This window comes from Molothrus aeneus, chromosome 25 (genome assembly GCF_037042795.1).
Source record: "Molothrus aeneus isolate 106 chromosome 25, BPBGC_Maene_1.0, whole genome shotgun sequence".
In the NCBI taxonomy this organism is placed as follows: Eukaryota; Metazoa; Chordata; class Aves; order Passeriformes; family Icteridae; genus Molothrus; species Molothrus aeneus.
In genome coordinates this window covers 4,831,342-4,852,362 of record NC_089670.1, presented here as the reverse complement: position 1 = coordinate 4,852,362, position 21,021 = coordinate 4,831,342, and the positions used below count along the sequence as shown (strand labels likewise).

The window sequence follows — 21,021 nt, the reverse complement described above, 5'->3', positions numbered from 1 at the left end:
CACTGAGCAAATGCCACAGCCAGCCCTGCCCTGTGCCAGCTGTGCTCCCCTGGGGCTGGGGCAGCAGGAGAGGCTGGATCCCCTGGGATGGGACAGGCAGCCCCATGGGATGGGCCTGGCTGCCCCACAACACTGCAGAACAAAGCCAGGAAGGTCACACTATATAAAACACCAAAATCCAGCTAATTTGAGGTCTTCTGAATACTTCAGTCCTGTTAATTTACATGAGATCTACTCAAGGCAATGTGTGAAAAGAAAGACATTTTGTCTGAAAACATATTTTTTGTAATTTATTAGATCTGTACACAGCTAGTGCTGTTCTCATTAGCATATTTTTAACCTTTTAACCTCCGTCCCCCTTCCCCAGGACAGCGGCCTGTTCCACTGGACACAGGGAAGGCAGAGCCCTCAGCCTCCTCTGGCATCCTGAACTTCCACAGGACCTGAAACACTCGGCAGCCAAAAGGCAAGTTTGATTAGTTTATTTAAAATTAAACATTTCTTTCTGTTCAGCTACTGCACGTGGAGCCAAACCTTGTGTCTGATCATTGTTAGTGCCAGAAAACTGATTCAAAATTAGAGACTAACAGAGCCCAAAGCTGCAGAGAAGCAGCTTCTCAGGTGTTGCCTCAGAACTGCAGGATTTGGGTTTATGCTGAAGCTTTTAACAATTTTAACTCAGACCTGCCCTTCTCTAGTGTGAAAAGGTTTTATGGTTACTGGACAGAGTTACTGGTGTGGAAAAGCAGCAATGATTTTGCTTGGTTGTAGTTGTATCACTGATTTCCCTGGGCAGCAGGATGTTCTCCTCCAAGCTGAATTCTTCCTGTTCCATCAGACAGCACCGTGCAAGGCCCAAGTTGGTATCAAAACAAAATTAAGCAAATCAGAGAAAGCTCCTTGGAAATGCATGGGTAGGAAAAATAACAAAAATCTGGACACTTCACTTGGGATTGTCATTTTCTTGACAAATGCATTTAAAAAGCCAGGACAACATCCCAGAAAAATCAGAAGACTTGAGGACGTTGGTCAACTGATTTCTGCCCTCCAATACTGGCTTCATCATTCCAGGTCAAATTTGCAGTTTTTACCACTACATGTGGTTTTTGTCCCACCAAATCAACATAAGTAACATTTGTAAAGTGCTTTGAGATAGTGCTAGAAAATGCTAAGAGTGAAAAGAGGGGCAGAACATCTGTTATCAGCACCCAGCTGATTACTGTGAGTTGGTTTTATCCTCAGAGCAGCATCACTATGTTCTCCTTTGACCTCCTATTAACCAAGAGCTGGCACAAAGGAAAAAGGAGTTTGTGCAGGGCAGTGAAAAAAGGAAAACAAAGGACACACAAGGATTTCTTCTGGAAAGAGGCCTGAAGCAGAGCTCCAGAGAAGGATGGGTATTTACTTCCCAGATCCATCAGGAAAACACACACAGACTCACATGCACAGAGCTCTGCAGGAGGCTTCACACAGCACAAACATTGGCCAAATGAGGAGAGAGGTGGGGCTAATTAAAAAAAAAAATAATTAAAAAATCAAGACACTGATGCTTTTTTTGAGGGGAGGACATAACTGCTCACCAGAAGCTACTGCCTGAGGGCTGTCAACTATGTCATAGTGAAGCCCTGCCACCTTTTCCAGTTGACAGGAACTTCTCTCTAGTTAGCAGCTTCACAAAAACAATCCTTGTATAAATCCATAAAGCTTTCCCAGATTTTTAAAAGGTTAATTTTACCATTATAATTGCACTTTAAAAACAGGCATCAATCCCTACGCACTCTCCCCAAACACCTCCTCACCTAAAAGAGGAAAGAAAGGCTACAATTATTCACTGTCCTACAGCTACAGGATTCAAAGGTTTGATTTAGGTGCCTGAAGGAAGGATGCAAACACCCACTTTTCAGGCAGGGCAAGAGTGCATTTTGAAAAACCTGCAGGCTTCACAGCTTGGCTTGCATTGGCTTCAGGTGTTTGTGGAAAGATTCATGAACCTGCAGGACAACAAGACAAGAGGTTACAAGGTCAGGTTTGATCTTTGAAACAGTTTTACCTCCTCACATCTTGCAGTGTGTTTGTATTACTAAGAATATTTGAATCAGAGGCACTTTGGAGATTTAAGAACAGCCAGATAACTTCTATGTTTCAGGGTCTACATGATACAAAGCATGAGGATATAAAAAACAGCCCGCCCACTACCTTTCGTTTAAGAAAGAAATGCAAGATTTATATCCATACAATTGTTTGGCATTTTAATTACAAGAAAACTGGTACAGGTTTCCTAAGGAGCTGTAATGAAGCTCCTAAGCCCCAGTGACTTCATAAGTACAGAACACTGAGCAAACTGGTGGGATTTAACTCCAGCTGCAGTCTCTGGCAGCCCATTGCAGGGGATACAGTCTGCCCTCATCAAATAAAGGCACCAGGAAACAGGATTTACCATTCTGGCTGATGGAGCAGGGACATTTCAGTTTATTTTAGCTCAGCTGCAGCTTCAATCCTAGACCAGATATACAACATCTGACACCCAAGTAATACAGGGGGGCAATTTACTTTCTCCTCCACTCACAGCTACGGCCTGAAGAGAGGAAGATTTGCCAGAAAATGGGCAAGGCTTCCACAGCTACTGTCACTAAGCAGAACCAACAGCAAGTGATAATTGCTTTTGAATTCATTGAGATACTTCAGTTGCTTCTCTGTGGAGTGCACCATTTCCTCACTCAACTGAGAAGCTCAAGAGATCCCACAGGGATGAATGCAAGGTACACCTGGGAGAGAAAACTACAGAGAGCAAACTGAAAGTAGGTTGTTAGTTTTGGTTCATTACCACGTGTGACTTTTCTCCCCCCTTCCTCAATTACCTGCTGAGATCACTGGAGCAGAATTAACAACCCTAAACTGAGTTATTTTTCTGGTCATGCGAGAAAAAGAAGAGAGGTTTCTTTACCTGTGTTTTGTTCAGTGGGGATTTCTTTGCCCACTCAAACATGTTCTCGTAGACGTTGCCATCGTAGCGGCCGAGCACAGACCCCAGGTGGACATCATGGAAGTCAAAGGAGTCCACCAGTGCCACTGCATTGGGACGAATGACAGCCAGGAGCTCCTTCACGTGTTGGTTCACTTGGGTTATCTGGGCACTGGTCAAGATACCCGCCTTGAGAGGGGAAACAAGGATTACACAAGTCACAGATCCTCCCCTTCCCCAAGGTCTCACACAGGTCAGCTTTCCCACACACAAAAATGCAAAAGTTCATAAAACACCAAGAGTTTTTTTTTTCTTCACTAAGCCATTTGCCACAGTGCACAAGCAGAAGGAGATGCCCTCCATATTCCCTCCATACTGGGAGACTTACTCTGTGAGTACCTATAAGTTAACTGCAGCAGCAAGTTTCCTTGGAGAATATACGTGTAAGGGTATTAAATTGTGCCTGGCTTCAGGGAAATTTTTAGTAAACAGGAAAGAGGAAAATGGGAAGACAAAACATACCACATTTGCCAGAAGAGCAAACAAAACAATGCTGCTCAAACTGACAGAATGAAGAGAAGAAAAGCAATGCCTGACAGTGTAAAGCCATTAACTAAAGGATGGGTCAGAATTTGGAGCACAAGATCCCCTTTCAGGGATATTAGCTGTGGAGTACATCTAACTGTAGGTCCTTTATTAATTCCTTGTTTTTTAACACACAGCAGCCGGTCACCAACTGGAAACTATTTCAGCTAAACCTTGGCACATGCCTGGTTTCCACAAGGAAAACCCAACAAGAGCCTTCCAGCAGGCCTGCAGTGCGAATGACTCTCTGGCAGCCAACAGCCAAGAACTTACACCTCTAACATCCATACAGCTTGGCATTTAAAGCACATTTGCAAGCAGTGAACCTGGCTTCAGAGATCTGGAGTGCTGGAGGAAGGCACCAACCTGCAGGAAATCTCCTGCATTCCTGCTGATGCCAAACAGGGTGTACAGGAGGCACAGCTCGGTCAGCACCGCGCGCACGGCAGCGTCACCAACCTCGGCCAGCTTGGCTGTGAACAGCTTCACCACCACATAGTGACAGTGGGCCTGCAGGAACCAAAGAGAGTCAGTCAGGGACACAGAAACATCAGGAGCTCTCACAGCATGTTTCTTTAGCAGGCACATCACTGACCTCTGATGCCCGCACAAGATCAACAGAAGTTCTGTTCCAGGCATCCTCCTTGCTCTTTCTGTGGGTCAGCTCAGCTTGCAGATTCTTTGCTGCAGATTCTACAAGCCTGTTTCACATGAGGAAGAAAAACAGTTTAAATAATAACACCACATTAACAAGATGACATACACTGAATTCATACATGTCAGTCATGGCACACGAGCTCAGAATTCTTCTCATGTGCCATGAGTGAAAACAGTGACTGGAGTGACAAGCTGTGCCTCTATAATACCACTAATCACTGCTGCAGCTACAACACAGCTACAGAGGGGTAAGAAGACTTCTGACAGCACACATGTGGTGCTGCAATACCTACTCACAAGTAGGTGTCTGTTCTACTCTCCCACTTCCCTCACAATGAACTTTAATATCAGGATTGTTTCTCTCCAGAGAGATCTCTGAGTAGTTTGGTATTTGTAAGTTTGAATATACTTTACATATAAATAAGAAAAAGATACATCCCAAAGGACTGAGGAGCAGAGTAACCAGGCTATGGGCAGGCTGTGAGCAGCCTCCTGCAGCCTCAAAGCCCTTAACCCTGACCCCAACCCAGTAAAGTGTGTCACTTCCTGAAAGCAACACACAGATCAAAGCTTTGCCAGCCACACCTCGAGAGCCCAGCACAAACAGGGCAGTCATCACCACCACCTCACCCAGTTTTTCTTGGCTCAGCCCAGTCAGTGTGAGCTCACCGGGCAGCACGTGACTTGTAGGCCTCCACCAAGCTGGTGGGGTCATTGATCTTCACAGTGACAGTCCTGGCAGCCACGTGCTGGGGCTGGATGCGCTGCCTGGAGAGGTCGTTCAGGTAGGACACCATGCCACTGACCTGCTGTCCAGAGGTCACCTGGGTGTAGCTTTTCATAAGGAACCTGAAAATAGAGACAGCAGATGGCAGCTCTTACTCATGAGCTGCTTGAATGGACAAAAGTCATCTCACTGAGGCTCAGGCCAGAAAGCTTATCTGTCAAAAATGGGGCAGGGGACAGAAACATGACACCACTTTTGTGTTAATACGGACACTTCTGCTCATTACTTTGTCACCAAATTCACTGCAACCAGTCAAATAAAAGACTCCTCAACACCAATTTAGTGTTAAGAAGGGCATCATTTATTACTGGTGTCTGGTTGCATGGGGGTAACTCCTCCTTGTGTGCATGTGATTTTTTACAAGTGTGTTGCTTACATACAGTCACTACATGCATATTATAATTAACTCATTACCATAAAACCCTCCCCACGTTCCCAGACTGAGTCCTTGTTTTGGCTGTAGCTGCATTCCTAAGCCAGATGTCTCCCCCTTATCTCCCAATTGTCCTTGCTGGGATAGCAGATTCTGTTTTTCTGACCAAAGTTACACACACACAGCAGAAATCAAATTAACCCTTTTGGTACCAACTTCAGCCACAAGGACCTGAGGAGAGGCTGGAATATGCCTGTGCAGAGGTCCCATACCTGGCAGTCTGCAGCATCATGACAGTGTTCTCCCCCTCGTAGGTGCAGGATGGGGTGAAGGTGACATAGATGTCAGGAATGCCACTGCAGCGGGAATAGCCGTGCCCGCCACACGCCATCCGACACTCCTCGATGCCAGCATTGGCAGTCCAGGAGGTGAATGCCTTCAGCCCCGCTGTCAGGGCGTGCAGCTGAGGGGAAACAGCAAAGGCAGCTTTATTTTCCAGTCTTAGCTTGCACACATACATGTTAAGGACTGCAACTCCCAGAAAAAAAAAATGTGAAGTCAACACCATTCTTGTGCTGTTCCACAGGTTTTTGTTTTCCCTGAAGGAACTCTTTCCTGAGCCAAATATTTATATAAAAACTATTACAAATATTTATATGAAAATATAAAAATATTTATATTTCCTTGTACATGTAAAGACTTATTTAAAGTATTAAAATTCCTTCTTCCATTCCTTCTTCCCCTACACATTTTAGGTACAAGACTGTTTTCAACTGCTCATTGTCACAAACCCTGACAGAAAATTAACATTTTACAACCCTAAACCCTCAGTATAGTACTGATACTTTGATCAACACACCTGTTCTACCCTAGGCACTGGGAAGAACAATGAAGAAGTTACAGCACAAGCACAAGACCAGTCTTAACTCCCAAACAGTACTCCATCATTCCTGGAAATGCACCTTTTGAATAAAAATATATTCCCAGTAGCTTTCTCACTGTGAATTACTCCCTGTTTTTTATAAAGTGTTAAATGAATAGAGCAAATAAATGTCACCAGCATATTCTGGACTGGGAGCTTCTTAAACTACAGAAGACATTTCATGAGTGAAAGCCAAAAAGGTTCAATGCCTCTTTTTCCATGATGTAAAGAAACCTCACAAAAAATCAACCAGCACTCTGGTTTCCAGAGGACACAGTACCTCTGGCAGCTCACTGAGGTCCCCCTTGCTGATGTCCCCATTGATACGATGATAGGTGTCCTTTATGTAGGCTCCCACAAAATGGAAGGCGTATGCTGTTGCCAGGAGAGGAAACAGTTTGTATTGCTGGGTCTGATAATCCAGGATCTGGGGTTCTGGTTCCCTGGAGCAAAACACAGATGAGTTAGCATGTCAGTGGTAGCAACCTGCTGCAGAAATCCCATTTATCCCTACTATAAGTATGTTCACCATCCATAGCAAGCCAGACTCTCTAACACCATCCAGCAAAAGCCTCTGGCACGGGAGGACATTGCAAGAATGAAAGATTATGCACTCCCCAGGACAAACAGTGTTTTGAAACCATACTGAATGCCAAAGCAAATATCAGCCACAGCCCCCATTCCTCCCAGTAGTTCAGAATTTTCCCTCAGCAGTTTGGGCTGCTCTGGGTCTCCGGCACTCACCCTGGCTTCAGCTCAGACTGGTGTCTGACGGCGCTGTAGCGGATGGCGATGGTGCAGGCCCGGGACAGTGAGCGAGCAGAGTCACCCACGATGAGGGAACGGATGAACACCATGGTCCCATAGGTCAGCTTGTCACTGACTGGTTTCACATAGGTGCCATCTGGTTCAACCTGCCAAAAAATAAAAGATAAAAAAAATACAGCCTATTGATTTGTGAAGTTTCCTCCCTTTCGTATGTTCACACTCTAAACTCATCAAGCAGCATTTACAAGCCACCCACAATCCTTTTGGTGCAGTACTCAAGCTCACAGGAGCATTCAGTGTGCCCATTTCTAACAGCAGATGCTGAAGCTCACTGCTTTACCTGGGCATATTTCATCAGCATGTTTTCCCGAGGAATTCGGAAGTTGTCCATTTTCAGGTAGCCATTATCCATTTCATCATAGCCAAACTTGGGGCCAATGTCACCCACTGTAATACCTGTCACAGACAAAGCCACTTGCATTAAGAAATAGAAACTAAACAGCACACAAAAGGTTCAAGCCTTCTCCAATATGGAGATTGATTAGTTTTCTAGCAAGTTATGAAGTAAGAGTTAACAGGGACCTTAATCTCTGATGGAAAAGTGGTGTCCTGGTTTTGGCTGGGATAGAGTGAAATTATCTTCCCAGTGGCTGGTACAGTGCTGTGTTCTGGATTTAGCACATGAACAATGCTGATAACACACTGATGGTTCAGTTGTTGCTGAGTAGCACTTGCACCAGATCAAGGACTTTTCAATTTCCACACTGCCCCAACAGTGCGAGGCTGGGGGGACACAAGAAGCTGGCAGGTGACACAGCCAGGACAGCTGATCCCAGCTGGACAAAGGGATATTCCCCACCATGTGGCATCATGCTGAACAATAAAACTGGGTGAAGCCAGCTGGGGGGGATGACAGCTCCCTGCTCAGGGACTGGCTGGGCATCAGTCATCTGCTGCTGAGCAATCACACAGTGATCACCTGCTCTGCATATTCCACTATTATTATTATTATTATTGTTGTTACTGTTATTATTTTTAATTTCCCTTCCTTTTCTGTCCTATTAAATTGTCTTTATCTCAGCCTACAAGTTTTACCTTTTTCACAACTCTTTCCCCCATCCCTCTGTGTGGAGGAATGGCTGTGTGTGTTTAGCTGCCTGATGAGTTAAACCACAACAACTGGATATCAAAACATGGGAATCTCCATCATTTCCATGCAGCCCTACTATCCACTCACTGCAGGAGCTGTCTCTAAAGTTCATCCAGCTCACTTCCAGCTAAAGAGGGATGAAAGCTCTTCTTCCCCTACCAGAAAGCAGGATTGTGGAATGCATAGCTGGGAGACACTGGGGCAGAACCAAATCCCAAACTAAACTGCACATTGAAGGCCTGGTAGGAAAGATGATTTAGTGGTAGTTCAGTTGTAAGAAAGACTCATTTAAGCCCTGTGATCTACCAGCTGAATTCAGCTTCTGAAATAAGCCATGGACTTTAACAAGACACAGCAGCTGTATACAGCCAGAGAGAAACAGATGTCATCTGTAATCTACTCCCTGAGTGTGAATTTGTACCTGGCAGAGGTTCATGTGTGCCCAGCTGCCGGATGGGGACAATGAAGGCGTGCAGGCCTTTGCACTGGCCCTGGGTGTAGAGCTGAGCCAGGACGATGGCGTGGTTCGACGTCTTCCCAACTGCAACGGGAGCAGGACTCAGCACAGAAACACAGTCAGACACACTCACACACTGGGTCTTTCTTCTGAAATAACCCCATCACATCATGCACTAGAAAACCAGACTGACTCCACTGGATGTCACCCCAATTCTACAGATCTATGACAAAATGTTGCTCAAGTCAATGGAAGTTGGACAACACAATTTTCTTGACTATAAAACACTGACTCCTTGGCACACCCATCAGTGAAGCAGAAGGAACTATAAATAATTTGATACAACAATCAAAAATTACACCAAATCCACAGTGTGCTCAGTGGTTCTGAGCAACAGTCCAGAGCACACAATGTTTAGCAGGCAATGCAAGCACTTGTTATGCAAGTGACTGGCTCTCAACCAACTCTTTGGATCAACTTTCAGTCATCACTCTGCAGATATAACACACATAGCATCACCTCCCTGAGTTTCTCCATACACCTTCCAGATTTAGACACACTTACGTCCACCTGGCCACCACTTAATGGAGGTGACAGTGGGGCTGTTGAGGATGAACTCCTGTGTAGAGGGGTCATAAGTGGCTGTTGTTTCCAGGCCCCGAAGATGAGTCCCTGGAAACAAGCAAACACATTGTTTTGGCAGGAAGTCAGTCAAAAAACAGAGATAAGGACAGAACTGGGCAATGGAAAGTGGATCTCCAGTAGTAATGTTTGAATTTTAATACTGCTTTTAGGCTATATGTATAAAAAGCTAAATATCAACAAGTTAGGGAAGAACGAGTGAGGGTCAGACCATATTCTGGGACCGCCAATTCTCAGAAAACATTAGTTTTTTCCCCAGTGGTCTAAGACTAGTTTTCCAAGCACCTCCAGTCTGACACCTTTTTGCTGTCACACACCAGAAGCCCTTTCTCATTCAAAATGTTCCACAGGAACACAATCACCTGAATTTAACTAAAATGCAAAATAAAACCATTCAGTTCTCAGCCACAAGACAAAATAAACAGTGCCCATCACCTCTCCATTCCCTCATCAAGCCTACATTCTCCTCCTACTTGATGGAGCTGATCTCCCAGAAGAGATCATCCAAAACTCCAAGAGAGCAAGTAAAGGCATGTGTATGCCCAGTGCTGATGCAGGTGGATGAAGAGACTGCATAAAGATGGAGATAATTCCAGGAACAGTCTTTGTCTTCTGCCCTCAATGCTTCACTTTCCACACACCTGTCTCAGAGCAGTGGCACTGCCCCTGAATGCTTTAAAAACTCCCCAAGTCCCCAGGCCTACTTGCTTAAACTGAACAAGCTGTGAACACTACTGACAGTCTGGACTTACAGGGCAGGACAAAGCTCCAAAAGGAAAAAGGAGATCACCTTGCAACAGGCACGTTCCCAAAGCATGGAGGTAATGACAGATTTCCACAGGCAGCTCAACACAGACTTACTCTGCTGACAAAGGATCTTCAAACCTCACTAGTTCCAAGAGATTCTCCTCAGACTTGCAGTTACTTTATGCTTCTCACAGTCTCTACATTTCCCTTCAACACAAAGGTGAATCCCGCTCATTTTTAGAAAATAATTCTCATCTGCAACTCTGAGATGACCAAAATTAAAGTTTCCCAAGGCAGAATATCCTCCCTTTGAAACTTGAATTAGAAGTGTTGCAATCACAATACTGCTGGAGTTATCAAAATCCATTTCAAAGCTTGAAAGCAAAGGAATAGCAACGAAAAACAAAGTCAACATGAGACAGAGAACTCAAAAAGCCCAACACATTTCACAGTCAGTTAAAAAGAACACATGGGAGTGAACTAAGGGGAAAAAGCTCCCCACAGAACATAAGCATTGGAACCAAGGTTAATCCTGAGGTGAACAAGCAACTCTTAATTTTTGGCATCTCTTTCACTACCTCAAAGCTCTGTCCTTTTGTCTTTACACTGAACATTAATTAGAGCAAAGCAGAACTCCAACTGGAAAGAACAGCAAGTGTAAAATGAACAGATGGCACCAAACTGCCAGCACCAGTGATGGGCAGTAATGATACTGGTTTGAATGGCACAAGGAGCCATTCCTTATAGAGCTGCAGACATCCAACCCTTCCTTCAGAGGAAGAAGGAAGCAGCACATGGCATAATGCTCCATTAACCCTTGCAGAGGCTGTCCACCTTTCCCTACAACCACAGCAGGCTGTGTAAAACTGTGGGACACACACACACTGCTCTACCCAGGCACAGGAATCCTCTGCACACAAAGGCATTCTCAGAAAGAGCATTTACTGGGTGTACTGTACCATGGCCCATCTCAGTCTGGGCATAAGTGCCAATGATCTCCAGGTTCCAGGCAGGCATGAAGAAGCGATCCTGCTGCTCTGGGGTGGCCTGGGTGAGAAGAGTGGGGAGGAACATGCCCAGGTGAAGGTCCAGAGGCTCAGGCCGTCCGCGGTGAACAAAGCTGTGAAGAATTGTCACGGGATGGGAGCATGAAGGGAATGTTAGGGGAGGGAAGCAAGCATGAGGATTCATGGTGGAGATTCAGGAAGAGACAAAAAGAAAAAAAAAAAACGATTCATGTGTCAATCAGAATTCAGCAAGTGTATTTCAGAGAACCAGAGCACTGTCCTTTTCTCAGGCTGAGTAATAAGAAATTGCACTCACTTTGAAATAAACATGCTGCAAGGCATTTCTTTGTAATCCTGCAGAAAGTGTACCTGCAACATTCCCCTATTTTTGATGCACTATGATTGATTAAAAAAAACAATGAATCCAAACCAAAAGATGGACCAGACCTTCTGGATTGAACATCAGAGCATCCCTAAGTTCAATGGGCTGAGGCAGTCAGCTAAAAATGTCAGTTTGTTGGAGATGTGATGTGGCTGAATGCAGTGTGCTTTCAACCAAATACAGAAAGTCCACCTTTTTTTTTTATTACATGTTTTGAAGGTGGAATCTGGTGGAAGTCCCAGTTTATCCAGCTAAATAAGTTAGGTTTTCAACAAACTTTTTTTTTTTTTTTTTTTTAAGACAAATCCTAACTGGCTGTACTATTTACTCTAATTTTTAAAAATTAATTATCAGACACAATTAGTGTACATGGCATTTCAAATCAACTCCCTTCAAACTTCTGCTATTTTAAAGAACTTTCTTAAAAGGACAGTGCTCTGTATGTGTAAGTCAAAGTTACACATGAACAACTTGCGAAGAAAGCCAACATTTCTGAATTTGTAAATCACCAGCACATATTATCTCCAATTAAACATATTGCAGTAGAATTACTTTTTCTCCATGTTCTGTCAAGCACCACTGTGAGGTAATTAAGTGGTCTATTAAGTTTTTCAATATAATTAATTAATTAATTATTAAATCTTAAAATATTGGCAGCTTTGAGTATTAAAATAGTGGTGATAGATTGAGGACAAGTACCTCCATCTGGCTCCTTTATGTATGAAATAAATTTAATTGGGCTTTAACAGGAATATATATATATATATATATATTTAAATTATATGCATTATGGAAAGAGCACTGGTCTGAGCTTGGCTCAAACTCATCTGATATTCTTAGCAAAGTGATAACAATGCATCCTTGTGTTCTCTAAATACACATTAATATGAACTAGTTCTGTCCCAGGCCTTCCTAAGAACTGCTTTTTGATATTCTCAGACTCCTATAAATAAATTGAACTATCTAATAAACCAGCAGCAAGGTTTTCTAAGCTTTCTGACTGCACAGTCACCAAGCCCAACAGGGGACTAATGGCCTACCAGGAATACCAAATTTAAATGAGTTCAGTACTGGTGAGAAGTACTGAACAGCTACAGCTGACAGCCAAAGAGTGACAAAAAAAAAAAGAAAAGGAAAATCCTTATTTACCAGCAGTAGTTATAAACCAGATAGAAACAGCACAGGATTTTCACTTGTTTCATTTTCAGCCCTGTGCTATTTGTGTTTATTCTTTATTTGATTTTTCTTTTTTTTTTTTTTTTTTTTTGAGAGACAAAGAGACTTCTTCACTATGAAAGAGGTTAAAATCAACACAGGCTGTCACACATATAGTCACCAAGATAAAACTGAGTAACTACCCATCCAGGCCAGAGTTCTATTCAATAATCCAGAGGTCTGCTTCCCCATCACCAGATTTTAAACATCAAGATTAAATTAAGCAAAGCTCAGTGACAATTACTGCAACAGCTTCATTGATGAAATATCAGATACTCAACATTCACAGCAGGAATGCCAAATGTTTGCATTTTAATTATTCAGCATAGAAAGCATATCTACTTCACTGTATTCCATTTAGTGTCAAAATACCAATTTAACCATGAAACAACATGAGAACTATAAGGAAATCAACCATCACCAGGCAAGAAAGTGCAATGATCTAATGTGAAATCAGGAGTAAAACCAATCACTGCAGTGTGGATGTGACTGATTTCAAGCAGCTGGTGTGAGAAAGCAAATAAGGCCAGCAGGCACTGATTGTTGCCATTCAATTCTCTCTCAGCTTCTGGTGTTGAGCTGGGTTTGTTGAGCAGGACAGGGTTTCTTCCACTGAGTCTTCTACAAATGTTTCAGCATTGCCATCCAGCAGTGTCCAGATTGACACCTCAGTTTTTCCCACTTCAGATGCCAGCAAAAGCACTGGAGTCTCTGTTAACTATTCTTGCTGGTACTTAACAGCCATAATTCCAGGTTCTGGGCCAAGACACTGTTTTTTGATCCATTAAATGTTTTTCCATTTGAAGCAGTGAAAGTTGCTTTCAACACAGCAGGAATAGGATGGTTTTTTTCTTTGTAAACAAGACCTTGCCAGGAAACTGTACAGCTGCAGTGCAGCAGCATCTGGAAGAGAAGTGCCTGGGGCAGAGCATACCTGACTTTCAACCAGAACTCACAATCTCACCATGCTCCACTGCTCCTGTAGGAATGCTCCTGACCTGTTTGTGCAGCCCAGCCATGCACTGAGGGCTCTGGCATACATGTCCCAAAATCAGGCAAAAGAAAAAACCACAGTACTGTTCATTGACACAGTCAACTGGTTCAAGTGAAATTCAGATTCTCAGGGCTTAGAACAACCTCCTCATTTCAAAACAAAGGTAACAACTACCCATGCAGAGATCAGCTAAGAGGTGCATTCTGGAAAAGACCAAAAGGAATCCTGGGATTGTCAGGATGTGAAATGAGGCGGCTGTCTGGCTACAGACATCAACCATTAACTGAGGAATTTTACCTTTCCCCCTATTAGACTGACCCAGGGAACATGAAGAATTTACCCAGTGGAGTTAGAGAAAAGAGGTTACCCATTGATCCCTGCAGGGAACTAACCATGTCCCATTTCGGTTTGGGCGTAGGTGCCAATTATCTTGACTCCACAGACCAGGGGCAGCCACTTCTCCTTCTGAGCAGCAGACGTTTGGGTCTCTATGGTTTTGTGAAACATGCTGAAGTGGAGACCCAAAGGATCAGGAAAATTGCCCAAGCATGTTCTACAGGAGAGAAATAGAGGGATCTGGATCTCAGTCTTACTGTTACCATGAACCTGAAAGGCTTTTCCCCAGTTGGAGCATAAGATAAATAATCTCTTTGCCTCATTCAATCTTTTTTTTTTTTTTATCCCACAAGCAACCTCCAAATGTGGAGGCATCAGAAGCAATGCTAATGGGGAAACAGATGTTTCTTCCAGGCATCTTCTTCACCCCATGAATCCTGCTGTTGCTATGTAACTGGAAAAAATATTATTCTACAAAGGTTCATGAGCAACTTGAAACTAAGGACATGAAAACCAAAATATTTTCTCCTCCATCTCTCAGGCTTTGTGAGAATAAATCCCACTGCTGTTGGTAGCCTACAACTAGGGCATTATTAGTTAAAAGAAATATGTATTACAAATGAAAAGGTTTCTTTGGTGACTGAGTTCTTTTTGGACCAGCTCTGTATTGCCTGCAGCTGTGTCTATCAGTTGTAAGATCTGGAACTCACCTTCAATTAAAATTACCATTACAGTCTAGTGCTGGAGGGAATGGAAAGAAAAATCAGACATTTTGGGAGTGCTTCACCAAAGCAGAAGTTATTTCATGAAAGAAAACTCTAATCATCTAGTAGCCACAATGCCAGGCAAAGCACATTCTCAATTAAAACATCTTCCCTTCTGCAGCTTGAACAGTTTCTTCATCTTCAATCTACTGCACACAAATATTTATTCCATCTAAACTCTAAGATCGAGGAGTTAAAAATGAGCCCTCTGCATAAATACCACAGGGGATGTTCTGCACATATCTTGTCCATGCAGCAGCATTTGTGACTGACATTTTGCACCATGCAGAGAGTAAATAATTGATAATTCAACAGCAGCTCCTGTACAGGCTGTGAAAACCAACCTTAGAGTGAGAGACAAAGCACCACTGAACTGCACATTGCCTGTTTGAAATGAACAAGACTAAATGAGCCATGGATTTTTCCAGGAGCAAAACTATTGTAATCAAGTAATCTAACGCTGGTGATCAATGTATGAACTGTGCTTTAAGCTGGTGTGGGTGCAGGTACAGTGTCTGAAGTTCCTGGAGTCAAGGCACACAGCTCTTTCACCAAAAATATTCTTACCTACAGCAGCAGATGTTACCAAAGCTGATGCTTTCAGGGTGACCAAGGGCTTAAAAATGTTGCAAGGACATCAAGACAGAACTTTTTAACACTCTTGTGGTTTTCTAAGTAGGTCATTCTTTTAGCCCAGGACCTATAGAGCAACAGCAGCATCCTTTTCTTCCTCATTGCCTGCAGCACAATTATTGTGCACCTACTCTCTGGGCCCAAAAAGGACAAATCTGCAGGGAGAAAATGAGTGCTGACCTTGAAACATGAAATTTCAGGGCTTGGGAAGAGCTTGAATGGGTCTTTGCAAATTTTCAGCAGTCATTGAAAGAACTTGAGAAAAATGTGCAGCCCACGCTTTGCTGTCAGAAAAATCAGGTCAGACATTGCCTCTTTGAAGGTAATGCTCCAGGGAAACATCTCAGAAATCTTCTGAAAGGTCACACCAGCAACTTTCACTGCCTATGAGGAAGTTTAATCAGAAGTGCCAGATATTGAATGATTACTATTACCTTCTCTGACAGGAGGAAGACAACAGACATTCTGCAAGTGGATGCTTTAACACCCCTGTGTCATGGTCATGATGTTTCTGTAGCCAGTTGTGCAGGATTTTAACAGCTTCTTGCATTAACTAAGCTGAAAATTAAATTACAGCAGAAACTGTTCATCTCTGCATACTCCACTCTGAAGATTTAGGATTTCCTTAATGTGCCTTTTAACAACCTGAATGACAATGAGAGAGAATCCTGTTTTCCTCTAGACAGACACAGGGCAAACAGAAGAGGTACCAGCTGTGAAGGGAGGAACAACAGGTTTTCTTCCCTACTGTTTCTTTCTCTGAACTCTTACTGCTTCCCGTTACAATTTCACCACTCCCAGCACCTGGATTGGCTGTTCTCCAATTCTGCTCTCTGCAGTGTGTTACAGTTCAAATACTCTGCTCCAAGACTGATGGTGGCAGTGACCATCTGATCAATTCCCAGCTGCTCTGAGGTCAGCCTTGCTACAACAACCAGTGTCACAATGAGGCTGCAGCTCCAAATCCACTTCTGGGAGAAGGCTGTGTAGTAATATGTGCTTTGGCAATACAGACCTTCCCAGATTTCACAGCCATCAGTGCCACCCACACAGTAAAAGGCACTTTATGTGACAGGTGTGTCACTGTCTCAAGACAGAGAATGACAGAAGCAAACCTGCGTGTTCAGAGGCTCCAAAGCTACAGGAACAGCTGCAAAGCCATCCTCAGGCTGCAGAACTGGGTCACAGAACAGGGGCACTTACTTTACATTAGCCTGTGTGCAAACTTTGCTGCTTTGGGCAGTTCTTGAAGTTACTCTTTCAAGGATGAGCATGAAGGGTCATCCCAGGGGAGAGGGAAGGAGCAGGAGCTGTATTTGAGCTGTGCTAACTGGACTTCAGAGCTAACAACTGCTCTGGTAATAAACTCCTGTTCCAGCTCTATCAAAGTAAGATTAAGCCAGACTCATTCACTCTGCATTAATTTAGCAGTGGCAAGTAGGGCCCACAGTAGAGTTTTTCTGCTTTGGTTTGCTCAAAGCTACTCCAGGTCCTAATTTAAAGCTGTAAGAACAAATTCCAACAGGGAAAGTGCACACTCATGCAATGCTTATGAACACAGGAATCATCTGGTGACCAGCAGCTCTCAGATCTTCTCTTCTTCTGTGACCCAGTTTGTCTCAACTGTTTTTCACTTCTTTGTTTAATCCCATTTTCCTCAATGAAGTTAATTAAAGTTGAAGGTGAATTAAAACTGAGCAGCTCGCTCTCTTCCAAGAGCGTTGGAGCATCACACCAGAAACATTTCCCATTGCTGACTTACATTTTGCTGTAGTTAAACTGTAAAAGAAATCTGAAATATTGGCACTTTTTGGCTGATGGCCTTCAAAGCTGTAGTCACAACAGCTGCAACTGCAGTGTTGACATAGAAGAATTACTACATGAAAAGCAATTAAGTATATTTAATAGATCCTCTTATGATTTGGAGTCCAACAAAGCCCTTTGGAAACAGGAAGGAGGAGCATTCACTTGAACATGTCACAGCAGCAGCAGCAATTGTTTAAGTATATCTTCAGGGCAGTGAAGGAAGCAGCATTTCTCCTCACCTACTCATAAATCAAGCTATAAAGTTGGTGAGTCATGTGCAAAGCTACCTAGAGATATTCTGGCACTTTAGGAAAGCTACAGAAAAAAATTCTTTAAAATTGCATATGTAAATCCTTTTGGGGATAACTGACAAAATTTCTTAAGCTTCCATAAGTAGAAATGTCAATCACAATGAATACAATTTGACATCTGAATCAAGGATGTCAGTCTATTTCATACACTTTTTTTGAGGCATGTTGCAACACCATATCCATTCAGTTTTCAGTTTGGAAAAATGAATAAGCCCAAACACACTTTCTCCAGGTCAGCTTTTGCACTAATGAAGTCACTTCCAGTTAGCACCAATTAGCATGTTTGGATATGGGATAGAAATAAACATAATTTTGTCAGTTGGGTGCAGTTCACCAAATTAAAAAAAATCTTTAACACACAGCAGGTGGGAAAGTGGGGACAGATGTTAAAATGCAAATGAAATCAAAGGATGAAAAAATAATCCTTTAATTTAATCAATTTTTAAAGCAGCAGCAAGCCCACATCTTCCCTTGCCAACACCACAGATTTTAGTAAAGAAGTAATTTCAGAATATCAACAGTGTACAGTTCTTAGTGCAAACACACCTCACCTGTAGGCAAGATGTTTGTGCACTGCTCTCCTCTCTGTTACACGTTATTACAGAATAAATATGGTAAATAAAATAAATAAAAAATGGCAAATAAGTCAGTCTACAGTAACTGCAATTGTATTTTGAAATCCTGAATGGTGGCAATTAGATTTTACCTTGGAAAAAAGTAAGCCTTTTTTATTGTCTCAGTTGGTTTTGGACTGTGAATTCTGACTAGTCACACCTGACCATTTATGCCACGTTAGATATGGAGGTACTATTTGGTATCTATAGGAAATATTTATTACACCTTCATTCACTTAAGAATTGCTGACTCCAAAGTAAGGTTATGGAAAGACAAAACTAGAATCTCTCATTTGAATACTTCAGAAAAGCCTATTTTTATATAATATTGTCACTTAATAATGCTACAAAAAGACAGAAAATTTGTCAAAATTTTCCATCTGATAGACTGGATAGACTTTGCTGAATTTTCTCAGTAGAAATAAATAAATGAAGAAACTTCCCCATCACTTTCAATAAACCTTGTGTAGGGAAAAAAAATCATTAACTTTGGCTGTGCAGCACCTGAATAATCTCTACTGTCACTGAACTTGTTCCCTGTTATCACTGCCCACCAATGATGATTTTTAAATTGTTTACATTACTTCCACGAGAATTTTCATGACACAGGTCAGTGCAGACCAGTTTCTCTGAAAGTAAAACCACAGTGGACAAGATGACTTCAATTTCCTTGTGCCAAGGGTCATGCCCTGGGGCCCATGACAGCTTTTCTACAAAACCAGTCAGAGGGGGCTTGTGGTTCATTATTTAATGTGCCAGAGGATATATATCCATGGGATTACGACAGATTTCTAGATCTGTGTAACTTCTCTGTTATCAGTTTCTGTTTGATTAAATCAGAAAGAGTTTAACAGAATTGGGGGAAGAAATACATCAAAATCAGGAACTGAGTTCTAATTTCTTCGGGAAGGAATGAAAACTCACATGTAAAGGCAGTCTTACTTTCATTAACTTGATCCAAAGTGGTACTATCAGATAAACCAAAGGTCAGGTACAACAAAAAGCCTCTGGATCAAAGAGAACCTCTGGAGCTCAGAGGAGGGAGCCAGAACAGTGATACACAAGAACTTATAAACCATCTTGGAATAGTTTCAAGTATCTCTGCAATGTGACTTTATTGGGTCTAAGTGCAAAGTGAAGTAATCAGCTTTTAGAGATTTCATCAGAAGCTGCAAACTCATCAGATCTATTCAGATTCAAAGTAATTCAGTATGATTTTTTTATTCCTTTTGGGGAAAAAAATCTGACTTCAAGTTCTGTTTTTTAGTTTCTGCACCACACATACAGAACAGTGTTAATGTTATGTATGTTAATTGTTAATGTTGCATTTCTCTTAAAAAAAACCCCTATGAAAACACAACATTCAGGAATTCAGGGTTTCCTTTGAAATTCACTGAAGCCAGACTCGAGTGGGCATTTATACAGGTCTTGAACTTCCTTTAGACAACAAACATAGGAAAAAAGCACAATCTGGCATCCTTGGTGACGACTGAAGTACAAAAAGCAACTCTGGATCTTTTTAGGTACCTTTTAAACCAGTAGATCTCCTCGGGATCTGCAATTCCATATTCCCTTAACTTCATCACCATCAAGGAGCTCTTCCTGATGGCTTGCTCATAGCGTTGGCTACGGGACAGGAAGTTCAAATCCTCATGCTGGAAGTCAGGGTCATTAAGAACTAAGGCCTCTGGGGACAGAACAGGAGAGGAAAACAAACTCAGTTTCCACAAACCTCATCAGGGAGTGAGCAACAACCCAGCATTTTACCTGCTCTACCTCAAGGTAGGAGTATAAAAAAATTGAAAATAAAATGAGAGGTTAACGAAATGAGAATGAAATCAAAGCTCTTTGATTTGGCACTCTCATTCCACACATAAACCCCATTTACAGTTCAAAGCACTCTGGACTTGGCAGGAGGGCAATTCACTGATGTAAGACCAGCGGGCCCCTCAGCAACAGCCCCAGAGGCTCAGGCAGCCTTGTGAACTCTGAACCCCACGCAACTCCAGCAGAAGGGCATTATTCCCCCTGTGCCAACTGGAAAACAAGGTGCCCAGAGAGCACAGACACTCTGTGTCCCCCCTTTGGCAGCGAAGTTTCACAACAGCAGCCTCTGACAGTCCCAGCCCAGGGAAGAGCCTGGAAGTAGCTCATTAATCTCTCATAACCACATCGTGCCGGTTGACAAACAGATGACATTTGTACAGTTGGGCAAGAGCGTGCTAGGAAGGAAAAAGGAGGGGACAGAGCCCATGGGAAGCCGCCTCTGACCCTCTGGAGGAAGGGGAAACAGAGCAGTAAAAGGACACTGCTCTATCAGGGCCACTCTATATTCTTTCTGAGGAGGAGGGGGACCAGGGCCGTAACACAGCTCCCGTTCCTCTCTAACCCCTTCCTTTATGCTGACCCTGCACCTACAAACCCTCTCCTCACAGCATTCTCTCCTCCTTGGGGTCTCCCCTCTCCACAAAAGCTCTTCTCCACCGTCTCCCGCCCCAGGACCCCCTCACAACTCCGTGGTTCCTCACCCCGTTACCCCCGCGCTGTATCCCGCTCTCCCTGGGTCGCCCCACCACGCAGCCTCTCCCCTTTCCACCCCGCATCCCCTCCTCCCCCTCCGAGCCCTGACCGGGGGTGTCTCTCCCGGTGCCCGCGGCCGGGCCCTCCCTCACCAATCTCCTTGCGGCGGCGGGTACGCTCAGGGCCGCCGTCTAGGATGTGGGTGAGCAGCTCGGGCTGGAAGGTGGCGGCAGCGCGCTCCCTCCGCAGGTCCGCGTTCACCGACATCGCGGCGGCGGCGGCGGCGGCGGCGGCTGTACCCGATCTCAATCCCAATCCCAGTCCCGATCCCGATCCCAATCCCAATCCCGATCCCGATCCCGATTCCTTCCCGTCCCCGCCGCGCCGGC

General features: G+C 43.5%; 1 protein-coding gene across 1 annotated transcript; it reads right to left on the bottom strand.

The window, feature by feature from the left end:
- Positions 1-277: 277 nt before the first annotated feature.
- On the bottom strand, positions 278-20,961 carry ACOX1 (acyl-CoA oxidase 1). The gene is made up of 14 exons (XM_066565791.1): positions 20,785-20,961; positions 19,640-19,799; positions 11,010-11,170; positions 9,226-9,333; positions 8,626-8,745; positions 7,395-7,510; positions 7,031-7,200; positions 6,567-6,729; positions 5,637-5,827; positions 4,874-5,053; positions 4,143-4,248; positions 3,914-4,057; positions 2,945-3,151; positions 278-1,991 (listed from the first exon to the last, which is right to left on the bottom strand). Exons 1-14 carry the CDS (start codon positions 20,897-20,899, stop codon positions 1,941-1,943), a joined length of 1,992 nt encoding a protein of 663 aa, XP_066421888.1. The 5' UTR covers positions 20,900-20,961; the 3' UTR covers positions 278-1,940.
- Between the last annotated feature and the right edge of the window lie 60 nt (positions 20,962-21,021).

Bases quoted from the DNA above. Each gene is read 5' to 3' on its own strand.
- ACOX1 (XM_066565791.1), bottom strand. From the start codon at position 20,899: ATGTCGGTGAACGCGGACCTGCGGAGGGAGCGCGCTGCCGCCACCTTC. The intron at 8,746-9,225 runs GTAAGTGTGTCT...CTCCCGTTGCAG, and splicing joins TAAGTGGTGGCCAGGTGGAC to TTGGGAAGACGTCGAACCAC. The intron at 5,828-6,566 runs GTACTGTGTCCT...GTTTCCCCTCAG, and splicing joins ACCTCAGTGAGCTGCCAGAG to CTGCACGCCCTGACAGCGGG.